This window comes from Furipterus horrens, unplaced genomic scaffold, assembly GCF_987537825.1.
Source record: "Furipterus horrens unplaced genomic scaffold, mFurHor1.1.pri manual_scaffold_3, whole genome shotgun sequence".
NCBI lineage: Eukaryota > Metazoa > Chordata > Mammalia > Chiroptera > Furipteridae > Furipterus > Furipterus horrens.
The window spans coordinates 175,296,812-175,310,475 of record NW_028327173.1 but is presented as its reverse complement, the minus strand read 5'-3'; the positions used below and the strand labels follow the sequence as shown (position 1 = coordinate 175,310,475).

The 13,664-nt window shown below is 51.3% G+C and overlaps 1 protein-coding gene across 2 annotated transcripts in view; it reads right to left on the bottom strand.

Annotated features, from left to right (window-relative positions):
- Positions 1–514: 514 nt before the first annotated feature.
- Positions 515–13,664, bottom strand: part of SAMD4A (sterile alpha motif domain containing 4A) — a 204,027-nt gene continuing 190,877 nt past the window's right edge. For both annotated transcript variants that reach the window (XM_090270905.1, XM_090270906.1), the window contains 2 exons: positions 5,898–5,981; positions 515–772 (listed from right to left, as the gene is read on the bottom strand). In XM_090270905.1, coding sequence (XP_090127031.1) covers positions 744–772; positions 5,898–5,981 — 113 coding nt within the window. In that variant the 3' untranslated portion in view covers positions 515–743. The remainder of the gene's footprint in view (positions 773–5,897; positions 5,982–13,664) is intronic.

The following is a 13,664-nucleotide window of genomic DNA, read 5'->3' as shown; positions in this document are numbered from 1 at the left end:
ACGGTAAAAGACAACCTTGCTGCTAGTATAAAAATAGAGGGAAAAAATGAGTCCGTATCAACAAAGCCTTTACAAAAACCATAGTATGAAGAGAGGTTCTATCCAAACTCTTTACACATTATGTACCCTTTAAAACTGGTATGTAAACAATACACAAATCAAAGTTTATCTGAAATTTTGTTGGGGGGATCTCTCCCTTCTTGTCCCCGGGGCCACATAGCTCTGTCCTGTGGCTCAATTCTAAGCAGGGATCTCAGGGGAATCCAATGGGGGAAGGGGCATGAAGCGCGAGCCACCGTCTTGCTTTGGTCACATGTATCCATGACTTCCTCCGAGGGCCAGAGTGTGACGGCAGGCATTGTGAGAGGCTCTCCGGTGGGGCTTCTGCCTCCCTCCCGTGTCTCTCATCTCTTTCATGGCGGCACTTCTTTTCCCCTCCCTTTCCATCCCAAAGCCACTTGCCCTCCACCAACCCCAGTCCCAGCTTCCCCTAGAGACCCCCCCCCACCCCACACACCAAGCCATCCCATGACAGAAACAAATGACAGAATAACCGACCCCAGGTCTACTGATACGTTTACAAGGATGACCGACGCTCTCACGGAATCAGAATGGGGAGGGACCAGGGGACAACAAGGCTGCTAAGCATCTTGGAGGCTCCTGTGCAACCTGGAGGCGGCTGACACTGGGCCCGCAGCGGTCGGTTTCACGGCCAGCGCGGTCGGTCACTCTCATCCTCGGCTTTAGATCGTGGAGGTCCGGTCAACCCCGTCTGGAGAAGAAGTACACAGGGGGCACTGGTGAGCAGGGCTGCTCCATCCGTGCCCACCTCACCCGCACCTCTACGCTGGGCCTTCTAGTCTCTAAGGACAGTTCTGGGCTACATTCACTCACTCACGCACCCGCCCATTTAACACCTGGGAAATAGCTATTATGCCAGTAGCCATACTGAGCTGGGAGCCCAGACGTAAAGGCCTAATCCTTGGTCCCTAAGTGCTCACATCCCAGTCAGAATACAGACATGGCAACCCACAATGACGCATGAGTGAAAACTGCTGTCGTGGAGTATGTTTCAGGCACAGCGGGAACATGGAAGAAGGAGTGTTTAAGTCACCCTTGGAAATCAGGGACAGTTTCCCAGAGATAGAAAATGACTTCTGTAGATGGTGCTGTAGGAGAAAGGAGGAGGAGGCTGGAGAGGAGGAAGGTGGGGAGTGCATACAGCTCATGTATAGGCATGATGGTGGCAATCATATGGTGGGGCTAGGGACAGGTTGGAGCCTTAGGACGGAGGAGAGGGGAACGGAGGAGTGGCAGGAGATGAGGCCAGTCAGGCAGGGGCTGCAATAGACACGCAGGTGGCCCCAGCTAACTCACACCCCTTTCTTTGGGAGCATCTCCCTCCCATCCTGGAGCTCTGCTGAATGACTGGGTGTGTGTGTGTGGGGGGGGGGTGTCATAGCTGAGCTGACCCAGGGGATGCAGCTGACTCAAACTGATCCAGATACTCTGTCTCAAATTCCGATCAGGGGCAGAGACAGAACAGGTAGATGTGGTGGGCACTGGGAACTGAAAGGTGCTGTGGGAGTGGGAGATTGCTGAGGCCACCCAGGGGGTGCTGAGGCTTCACTGTGGAGAATTGGTGAAACCAGGCTATAGAGAAAGTGGGGGCTATGTACGCCAGAGTCCCCAGAATCAGATTGTACGGGTCTTGTGTACTACGAACAGGAGCTTGGACATCAGTGATTAGGGAATTATAAGCAGTGGAGTAACCAGATCTGATTTTGGGATGGTTTTTCTGGCAAAGCTGGTGGCAGGAGGATCAGCAAAGAGGCCCCTACAATGGTCCATGCTAGAGCTGACAACGGCTCATCGGTGAGCAGAGAGAGGGTGTGGATTAGCCATCAGAGGAGGTAGCAATGACTGTGTTCAGTGACCACTGTATGAAGGCCAGGGGGGGATGCAGGATGCCTCCCTGGTTTTGCTCCTGCCCAAACGTCAGCTGATGTGTCCCTAAGCCGTGACGGCACAAACCCAGTCTACCAGATGGAGCATCTGGATGCACGGGGCAGGTGTGAGCGGGGGGCGGCAGCGTGCTGCAGGGACAGCTGGGGGACCGGCGTGCTGTGGAGGAGTGCTGAGACCTCCTCGTGGGTGGTGCCTGGCTGCTCGTGCCAGCAGGGACTTGGAGGAGAAAGGTTTCTTAATTTGAAATTTTGATTGTAATCACTGTAGGTTCATATGCAGTTATAAGAAATAGTACCAGGTTTCCCCTATGGTAACATTTTGCAAAACTTTAGTGTAATATCACCACCAAGATACTGACATTGACATGACTTACCCATCTTATTTAGATTTCCTCAGTGTTATCTGTATTTGTGTGTGTGTGTGTGTATGTGTGTGTGTGTGTAAAGTTCTATACAAATTTTGGAGCAATTTTAATGAAGGGAAACAAATGTCCCCTGAGGTCATCTGTGGTTTCAGATCATCAATCCTAGAGGCCCCCTGATGTGAACCTATAATCAATAACCTCTCCCCACCCTCTGTGGGTGTCAACCTAAGTGTCTTGTGGTGGCTCTGCAGTGGAGACAGGCCATGGGAGAACAGCGGGTGTGTGCATGTGTGTATGCACACGCAAGTGTCCACGTGGGTAGGGTACAGCGGTCATTCCCACATCTACAGAAGTGCAGAGCACTCTCTTGCCAGGGCTCACTGGCCCACTCCTCACTGCTAACCTTCCATAGTTGTGGAACCGGGGCACTGGAAACCTGAAAATTTCAACAAACCCAACCCCGGGCCACATTTTTACATTGTTCCAATCATAAACCTCATCTTCCAAAGGTGATGGCATTCATCGGCAGGGAAACGACCAATAAGTAAGTCCAGACTCACCATTTACGCTTGCAAGGTGTGCCTGCACAACTCCAGGGGGTGCTGCTCACATGCAACCATCACGGGTTTTACAGTAATTATGACACATTTCAATGAAAAGACAGAGCAGCATCTGGAGACTTTGGAGGCCTTTTCTAACTTGCACAAAGTCTCCCTGCCACCCCACAAGCGTGGCTGTGCACCCAAGAAGCAGGAAGGAGAAAAGGCGAGAAGGAAAGGCAAGGGGGTCATGTGAAGCACAGGCCCTGGAACATGAGTAAACTGGGCACTCCTCTTCGTGGTACAATTCACTACAGGCTCCATTCTGTTTGGGGGAGCCTTGTTTTCATATCTGTGAGTGTTTCTGTCCCTGTAACCCTCCACAGGAAGACAGCAGCGACTGGGGCTGGCGATGAGGCTTCTGACCACCGTGGGCCACCTGTCAGGGACGAGCCCCACAAAGCCAGATTAGGCCTTCAAGACGCACAAACCAAGATGGCAGAACCGGCCCACCCCTAGGGCTTCTCTTGGGTTCTGTTGGAGGGGCCTAGAGGAGGGAAAAGAAGAGATGCAAAGGGAACACCAAAGAGGAAAGGGGCTTAGGACTGGCACCAGGAGGGCAGCAGTCAGCACAGGAGACCGAGCGCAGAGATATCAGCACAGGATGGGGCCCATGGACCAGCCGCATCAGAATGGCCATCCTCAGATGGGGGTGTCCCAGGAATTTGGCTACCCCCCCCCCACCGACCTCTCCAAGACGCGAGCAGAGGAACCTCTTAGTCTGCTTTCCTCTCCCTAGTTATTCATCTTCCTGTAAAATCACTTAATTCACTGTCATTCTGTCCCCAGCAAGGTCATCTTCCCTGGCACCTGGAAGGGGTCGGCCAGCAGAGAGTGCTGTCACACTGGGCCACCCTGAACTTAATTTGCATTCTCTGCTCAGGAAACTGCATAAAGGCTTCCCAACAGCGGATTACTGAGAGAAAACACAGCAATAAAAAGGCTTAGGAGATTAATCCGATGAAAACATTAGCAAAAACACATCCGTTCAGAAAGGTTTCCTGTAAAAACAGAAGAATGGGCTCAAAAAATGAACTCTTTTGAATGAAAGCCTCCCTTTCATAGAGCATTTGGCATTCTTGCTACTAATGATGATAACGTTAGTACTTAGTAGTTTGATAAGAACTTCCAACATGCCAATTATCTGAGAAATATCAAGCCCCAGGGGGAACAGGCCAGTTCTTGCTGACTCAAAGGCAGGGGGAGTTCCCCACAGGGCGACTCAGGGTCTAGGGGGGACTTCCCTTTTTGAAAAAAATTGAGCTATAATTTGCATACCACAAATGTCACACTTTTAAAGTGTACAGTTCAGTGATTTTCAGTATAGTCAAAGAGTTCCGCAACTGTCACCGCCATCTAATTCCAGAATATTCTTGTCACTCCCCCCAAGAAGAAATCTGGCACCATTAGCAGCCACTCCCCGCTCCCACCTCCTTCCAGCCCCTGACAACCACTGGTCTATACTTTCTCTCTCTATAGATTTGCCTATTCTAGACAGTTCATAAATTCATAACTGGAATCATATACTGTGTGGTCTTCTGTGCCTGGCTTCCTTCACTTGGCAGAATATTTGCCAGGCTCGTCCAGGCTGAAGTACATGGTTACACTGCAGTTTGTTCAACCACAGTCACCTTTGTTGTTCCTCATTACTCATTAGGGGATACGGGAGTGCTGACCCAGAGGTACCAGGGATGGACCAATGATGCTGTGCAGCTCCCAGGATCTAAACGACTGAGGAGGAGAGCAGTGTTTGCACGTGGAGTTCTGGGAGCCCCAGGGAGGTCACAGGAGGAGCTGCGCCCTGAGAGGTGTTCGACTAGCTCCCTCTGGTCCTGAGCCGAGGCTTCCTCCAGGCTACACACAGCCTCCTACAGGCCTCCGCTCCGCTCCATGCAGAGCATTTTTATCTGCCTCGTATTTAGTTTCAGGGTAAGGTTGTGTTTGCAGAGACTAAAAATATAAAAACCCCTGGTCAGAAGGACAACGCTCTCTGGAGCAGTAGCGGATGGTGGCCTCTCTCCCCACCACTGGCAGACAGCACACACATTTTGGCTCTAGGTGTGCTGCTGGCCCATCTCTGGGGCGGATGAGCATGTCCAGACTGAGAGGCTAGTGGGAAGGGTCACAGGAAGCTTCCCTGGATCTCCATGACTCAGAGCCGCCCGGGACATTGGCAGGAAGGAGTGGACGTCTCTCCTGGGCCTTCCACACACCTCCAGGGCTGGCTGCCAGTGCAGGCTGGAGAAAGGCACCCATTCAGTACCAGGAGGGCACGGAACGCCTCTGGGGCTGTTGTGACAATGCAGTTTCAGACCAAAGAGATGGTGGGATGACCCGGCTGCTTCTAGGAGTCTGTGATGGAGCCACAGCCCTGCACGCCACAGGCAGATCCCACTGAATTGTCCCCGTCACACTTCAAAGGCTACCTCAGATTGCTCGGGGCTCCAGGCATTGTGGGAGCCGTTTGGAACAGGGAGATGTGAAAACAAGCAGAGATTTTTGTTTCAGAAATTCTGTTTTTAGAGCAAGTTGGGATATGCTTGGACCAGACTGGGGGCATCCAGTGCTGAGAAGGAAAGAAACCAGTGCCATGGGGGATGTTCCCACTCAAAGCCATGTCTTGTATTCTGGACTCCTCCAGCTCCCTGCACTTGGCTGGGACATGGTTGTGGTAAGGCTCCAGTGTGCACTGGGGTGGGGGTGGGGTGGGGGAGCCCCTGGGAAAGAGGGCCAGGTTCCATCTTCAGATCCCCGGCTCACCTCCCGGAAAAGGAGGAGTGGGGCATACTGGCTGCTGAGTGTGGCGTGGCTTGATGACAATCCAATAGCCCTGAGACCTCTCTCTCCCTGTCTCCTGCCTCCCCCTTCTTGTGCTCTTCCCATGGCCTCGCGCTACAGCCAAAGTGCAGACAGAAGATGCCAGTATTCTCCCAGGTGCACAGTAACATCAGAAGGACAACACTCACCTCCCAGGGCATGCTCGGTCATACTGAGGCACAAAGACTCCAGCCTGTTGTTAATGTCAGGTTCAGTCACGGGGATCTGGAATTCTGCAGAGGACAAAGGGTTATGTCGGTGACAGGGATTCTAAGAAGAGAGAGAAAGTTTACACAGTGCCACCAGGGGTGAGGGTCTCCTGCACCTCCCTTGGAGGACTTGGGGGGACTGTCAGGGCAAGCACGGAGGGCAAGTGACACTTGGGTTCAACCAACCTCTGAGGTCAGACTCACAGAGTCCAACCGGGAACATGGGTGGCAGGAAGAAAACTGGTGACTAAAAATAGCTGGTTATAGTCATAGTCTGTCTCCCCTGCTCAGAACTGTCCAGAACCTTCCCATCAAAGCCAACCCAACCCCTGCCATGGCCTGCAAGGTCTGCTCTTGTCCACTCTAGGCCCTCCTCTGCCCCAGGGCCTTTGCAGTGCTATTCCTTCTGCCAAGTATATATGGCTCTTCCTCTCTCTGCCATGATGTCTCTGGGTCTATATCTCCTTGGAAAAGACTTCCAGTTCTTTGTGTGTTAACAGATCTTTTCTGCCACCAATCCTTTCTTCTGCTTTATTTTACTTCATAGCTGTCACAACATCTGACATCTGTATTTATTTGCTGTTTCCCCCAGTTGAACAGAACCTGGCTCTGCTCCCTGTGCCTAGACCAGGCCTGGTACATTTCTGTTTCATTATGAGGAGCAGGAAATAGAAACCATAGCATGGAAAGCGCCTCTTCTGAGTCCAAGACTGTGCCGGTCCCCAGTTCTCAAGTGGGGTTCAGAGAGGCTGAGGGACCCATCAAGGTTAGCCAGCTGACATGGAGCTGGGCCCAGAACCCACCTGGGCCTGACCCCAGAGCTGCTTCTCTCCCTGTCAACTCTTAGCTTCCGGCTGAGATGTCTGCTTTGCACGTTCCCACTGACCAGGACAGTGCTGTGTGCATTCTAACCACAAAGCCCCCTCTACCATCCTGACCTTCCCTGTCTCCCCAGGCTCCAGTTCCTCTTCCTTTGAGTGGGAGGCAGCCCCTGGGGGCTTCCCCCTCTGACCTACTGGGGATTCACTGTCAGCCTCTCCTTGGTCCCTTAGCCTACAGAGCTCTTAAATGTCCTTGACTAGCTTGGAACTGACTTGCAGGCAGCAAAATTGCTTTTATAGTTCTTTGACTCTCCCATAATACCCTGGCATGGCCTTCTGCACACCTCGTACATGTCTACTGAGTGATAAGAAATGGAGGAAGAAATAGAAATAAACTCTGACAGCTAAGAACTGAAATCCTATGGTAGGGAGGCAGAACAAAAATCAGCAGTGGGATATGTTCTGAGTGCCTGGGAAGACTCAACTCTTCCACTGCCTCCACATGGGACCCTGGGAAGTTCTTTTCTTTGGGCCTTAGCTCTTCTACTGTCAAGGATCTTCCGTCCCAAACTTAAGGCCATGTCCTTGCTCCTTCGCATCTCCACCAGGGGGCGCTCAGGACCCAGGGCCGGGGATTACAAATGAGATGGTGGTTTGGTGGGACAGGAAGCTGAAACCAAGGGCTAAACCAAAGTACTTGTTTTCCTTGGTTAGCTGTACATTTAAATATTCTTTGCAATCTGGGTTCTCCATTACCAGCTCATTCAGAGGCAGATGTTGATTCTGTTATTTAATCTTCTCAAAGAGGTTTGCAAAACAGATCAATATAAAAACAATGGGGAGCAGATAGGGTTCTTTCTGACACAAGTTCCAACATCAATGGGTCTGAAGGACAATTGTGCCAGATCACGAGTGGACAGAGGCCAATTGGGCTTCTAGGGAAACTGAGAGAGAATGCAAGGGTCTCTCCCACCCCCAATCACTGGTTGCTCTCAAGAGTAGGGTGGGGGCGATTAGACAATCCAGGGGGAAGAGTATTTTAGTATTTTCATCCATTCATGTGAAAATCAAATGTATGCAAAAATTAGCAGCCCTCAGGGTGCGAAATCTATAAAAGAGAAACACAATTTTATATATAGCCAGTTAGCAAATATGAAAAAAAAAAAAAAAACCCTCGGCAATTATAGCCATCCATATGCTCATTGTAAAATTTAGTTTACTCTCTAGCACTTCCCTTTAAACAAACACTGTGGAGAGATTTGGATAAATAAAGATGCTCGACATTTGGAGAGAAGTGTTTCAGCTGCAGGATTTCTTGCCAACACACAGCAAAATGCCATTTTCCGAGCCTGGGATTGCGTGTTCCAAAAAGGGGGCTGAGACACGCAGGCCTCTACGCTCCAGAATCTCCAGACCTTGGTGGCTGCTCTTTTAGGCTGGAAGTTGGCGCGCTTGCTTTTCCCCTCCAGATCCTCCCTCTGGTGCGCCGGGGGGTCCATGTCCTCACCGTTCTAGGAATGGCTCTGAAAATTCTAAGTCTTGGGAGGAACACATATGTTCATACTCCCGAGTTTCCTAATAGTGTGACTTTTTAATTGTGTGTTTGATAAAAACAGATCTGTGGCAACTCCCCACACATTTAAGATATAGGGAGACTGGCTGGGTGGATAAAACAGCTTCCATCTCAGGTCAGGAGCCCTAATCCTCGTGCGGCGTGGTGGGCAGAGCTCTCAAAACCTGGAGGAGTGTTCGGGCAGCTCCTGCTCCATGGGCCCACCAGAGTCACCAGGCCAAACCTTGCCATGGCTCCTGCTGTCCCTAAGGGCTCATCGCAGTTACCCTGGGCTCCCAGCTATAACGAGCCAGGCAGACATAGCTCCTAGTCTTCTGTAAGGCAGAAAAGAAAGACTCTGAAATGGAGTCCTCTGCTATTGCCCAAAGCAGGCCTGTTTCTTCAGCACGGATGCCATCTCTGAGTACTCAAAATTCTTCCCTTCCCCATCAGAGCATTCCAATGCTTAGTAAGGCTTCCCAGTTCTAAGATGCCCAGGGTCTAGGCTGACTTGGGACTTTTTACCTGTTATTTTTCAGAAGTCCTGCAAGCACAGAGCCTAGTGCTCAGGCCCAGGGTCAAGAAGATTCTAGAATGGAGTGGGGCTGCCCATCCTTAATGAAGTGCTGCTGCAGGGTCCTCTGGGGGGTGGGGGGTAGGTGGCTTTTCCTTGGCAGAAACAGGACATTCCTGTAGTTTCATGTCTTGTGGCACCTGACGTACAATCCTGCATCTCTTTCAAAGCATTGAAGCTCAGGTGAGGCCAATTTCTTTAGGACTTTAGAATAAGAGGCAAGTCGGGCATTTTAGGAAAAAACCTTTAGAATCCCACTTTGACAATGACAGCTGAAGCTATGCTGTTGAATAGGAAGGCTTTGAAAGTCTGGTTGAGTGAGAAGCAGGGTCACTGGAAGGAGAGAGATCAGGAAAGACAGGCTGACGAGGAAGGGACAGAGGACGGGATGTGGGACCTGCACCGCTGTGGTGCGTTGGGGCAGCTAAGGAAGAAAGGGAGGCAAACCCAGGAACCAAGAAGAAGGGGGCAGGATGGTAACAGTAGGCAAAGAGACCATTGTGAGCAGGAAATCGAGTCCGCGTGGCAGGCAAGCTGGTAATGACAGAGAGGTCACGGTGAGTGAAAGAGGAACAGAGTAATCAATAAGTCACACCCCTCAATCTGTTACGGGGACAGAGGCTTTTCTCTGGTGGCCTCATTTCTAAACCTGCAGAAGGAAGTACTGTGGAAATCCCCGGGGACCCACAGTTTCCCCCCAAAACGCTGAGTAGAATATGGTTTAGGACAATATTGTATCATCTTGCCTCAAGTTGGTCTCTTTGAATTTGACTCTCGAACACAGGGGGCCATGGGCCCCACTGTGGTCCTGGCTGTGATAGAATCGACTCGTTTACCAGCCTCCCTGAGCTGCGCCGTTTGCCTTGCTTAACAGAAGGCTGGAACAAATATTTATTAAGTACATTAAGTGGGTCCCTACTCTAGCCTCAGCCTCTGCGTGGCACCCCTTGGCTTCCCCTGGCGGACCCAGTGCTCTGACCCATCTGCCTCCTCCCCACTCCTCCCAAAGGCAGCTCTCTGAAAGGCACTGGGAACCTCGCTCACGGGAAGGAGGAAACCAAGGGCAACAGCTCCCAGGAAGGCAGCATTCTAACGGTGCAAGAATCCCAAGCATAAACGGGGCAGCGGGAGCAGTGCTGTGAACAGGTGTGTCACCCATGAAATGTGTCATGGAGGCGCTGTCTGATCCATCTCACATATGGGGGTCCAACATCAAGGGTTGTTTGCACACGGTTTTGTACAAGGGAAGAAACGCAATACCCAGAATGTGGCCCGGCGAGGCGGCCAGCCTACTCTTCCCCACGCTTCCCCTTTGAAGCCTGCTCCCGGCCCTACCGCCCTTCCTCTCTCAGGCCCTCCAGGTGCCACAGAGCCTTCAGCTTCCCAGTGTGGCTCCAGGGCTGCACCTCAAGGGCGACTGAGTCAGGTAAGCCGGAATAATCTGCTTCCAGATCTGCAAACAGTTTCCAAACTAGTTTTCCAGTCAGCAAAACACCTTGCCTTTCTGAGAAAGGTGACTACCCTCATCCGGCGCCACCCTGGTTCTGGGCTCAAGCCACCTCCCCGGTGAGTCATCAGACCCTGTCCCCCTCTCTCTTAAGAGGACCAGCCCATGAGGCCAGCGAGAGGTAATAATCACTCATGGCTCTCCTGGCTCATCCCGGGAAATATCTAGAACCTGTCCATGTGGGAAGAAAGTGAAAAACCACCTGACATGACTTCCAAGGGGCCACAAACTCTGCAGATCCAGGAAAGAGGGAAACATCTTGCAAATCTGAGCAAGGTGACTGATCAGCTGATACACAACTTGGGGCTGGTTCTAGCCCCCAACCTTTACTATAGTCTTTGGAGATACTTAAGGTCTTCCACCATCTTAATGGAATTATTTTAAGTTAACGGAAAAAATAAAAGCTCCTTTAGAATGCATTGTAGTCTTCAAGATTTTCCTAGAGGGTTTAAATGGAAGCTTTGAAGACATCTCATGGCCAGGAAGAAACTACTATGTTGTACTGCAACACGGTGCTCCGAGTAATTTGGGGTTGGTCTTGCATCTCCACTCCATTTTCTGTTCACTATTACTACTGCTGTTGTAAATACGAAAGCCACATTCTGCCTTCCTGATTCCTGCCGCTCTGATACGATACTTCTTACAGTCCATCCTACCCTGGGCCACCACCCCTGGATGCCTGTCTCGTCACCTGGGACGTGACGCCTGGAGGAGAAAGCCCATCTGTGCACAGGAGACCCAGTGACTGGCTCAACTCTGAGACCCTGTCTCTGGAGGATGAGCCTTTGTCTGGGCCTGGCTGTGGCCATGAGAGGGGCCGCCCCGTGGAGGAGGAGGCCTTGTCGGGCAGAAGGAAGAGTTCTGATAGTGACTTGTGGCCTTGAAAACCAGCGTCTGATCTGCAAAGGCAGGAATGCACTTGGGCCCTGGACAGAGGCAGGGAGGAGCATCCCCGTGCCCATGGCGGGAACTTTCTGCAGCCTCTGTTCCCTTCAGTGAAGGATCCTGGTCATGGCTGCTCCCTGCCTCATCCTTCCTGACCCAGTCCCCGGAAGAGCCACACAGCCTCGGCTGAGTGTGCTGGCAGGATTTAGATGTGGCCCCTGCTGAGAGCTCACCAATGTATTTGCAATTGGGAAATACAGAGTAGCCCTTTCTGCGTGCCTTGGCTGTTATTAGAAACACTGTGGTTCATTAGGGCCTTGCTGGAAGTGAGTTTGTAATGTTTGAGCGAGAGGCTAATAAAATAAAATAAAATAAACCACAACTAAGGGTTCCAGAATCTAAGCCTAGTATGTAAAGAACATTATTTAGGGACTTGCAGGTAACTACCAGGAAAACTGACGACAAACCATTATAAGTAGCTGCCTCTGGGAGATGGGAATGTGGGCCCGGAGAGGGAGGCATGGGGGACAGTCAATTTTCCTTGCAAGCCCTTCTATATCATTTGATTCTGTAACGGTGGGAACAAGAGGCTTCATGGGAAGAGGGTGGAAGGGAACCCAGGGTCGCCATTGCCCTGAGCATGAGCCACTGCGTGCAGCAGTGGAGGCAAACAAAGGTGCACACGGAGGATCTGTATCAATGGACGTAAACAGTCCTCCTCCCAGGAAAGGCCCAGCTCTTCCTGGGGTCCTGGTCTTAGACCAAGGACTTAGAAGAGAGCTGCAGGGAAGGAAAAAGAGGTTACAAACAACAGGGAAGGCCTAGTGTGTATCAGGACCGGAGGAGTGCAGTCAGCTATGCTGGGGCTCCCGTGAGACTACAAGGTGGCTGGGCTGCAGTCCCTGGACTGAGGTCAGGCTGGGATAGTCATTCAAGGTCGCTGACCTCCTTGTGCCCAGGACGCCTTCAAGTCTTGTCCAGATTCTGTTATTGGGAATGGATTATGCATAATCCTGCATGCTAACAAAGGCTGGGACTAAATAACCCAGAAAGAAGGCCTCTGAAGCCCCTGAATTTTATCAAGTATTTCTGCCTGGGAAGAAAAATTGCTACAAGTATCAAAATGGAGAAAAGGAGCTTTAAAACAAAAGCGTGCAAACACAAAGAGTTCTACAAGTCAAGAAGCAACTTTAAACACGTTTCTGGACCATGTGGACGCCCTTTCCTTTCCAGACACATCTTACCCCATGGCAGCTCCACACCATCAGCATCCTCCCACTCCTGCTTATCAGTGGCCCCCCCCTGCACCCTGCCTCCCTTTCGCCCCTCCAGGCACACTCTTGCCTGACACCCTGCTCAAAATCTTCCATAGATTCCCCACTAGGGGTGGCCCAGCTCCAAGCTCCTTGGCCTTGGATTTAGAGTCCCCACCACTAGGCACCATTTTTTTAGCTGCCTTGGTCTACCCGCTGCTGCTTCAGCCCATCATCAGCTTCCGGAACTCACCGTGGCTTTCGGTACCTCTGCAGTCTCGTTCCCTTGTTCTTTCCACCTGCAATGCCACCCTCCCCTTTCCACCTCTTTACCTCTGTCCTCGGAAGCTTAGCTCCAATTCTAAGAAGCTTTCTTGCCCACCCAAGGCAACATGACATTTCCCCTCCTTAAACTACTGTAGGACTTACTGCCCTGAGCGCATCTATTGCCTGGGTGGGTGGGTGGGTGGGGGCATTTTCTACAGGTTCACACATGTCCAGTTAGCCCACCTACAGAGTCATCTAAGTAGGTGCAGTGATTGCTTGAGTGGCTTTGTGTTATTTGTGGAGCCTAAGAGGTCACTGTCTGCATAGAGAAAGGGTGCAAGTACTTGTTGGCTGTGCATAATTCTGGCTACCCCATTTCAGCGGGCACGGACTTGAACTGTACCACGCTGCTCTTTGACCAAGTAAAGAAAAGATGGCTGGTCCCGCAGTTGTGTTTGCAAGGCCCTCCCAAACCGGGGATGGTCCCTTAGCACTGACACTGTCAAGCTTTCTCTTTTTCTGTCTTACTCTCTACACGGCCTGCTCCCATGACACACGAAACCTCTGCCATCTCCCCCAAAAGCCCTCCAGTGGTATCGCTGGTTTAATCAATCTAGAAATATGACTACTATCAAAACTATCCATGTCAGATTGCAGTGACTCTGGGGCTCCTTGTGCTGGCATCCAGCCAACTAGCCGCTATTCATACCAGCAAGGCACAGTTTAAAAAAGGAAAGGCTGTTATAAGCTCATAAGAATGCGTGGTGACGGTCAAGGCTAAGCACTTTCCAGCTGGGTTCACCGGGGCATCTATTTTGGCGTCCTGGCCCCCTCTCTGTGTCAGGGGA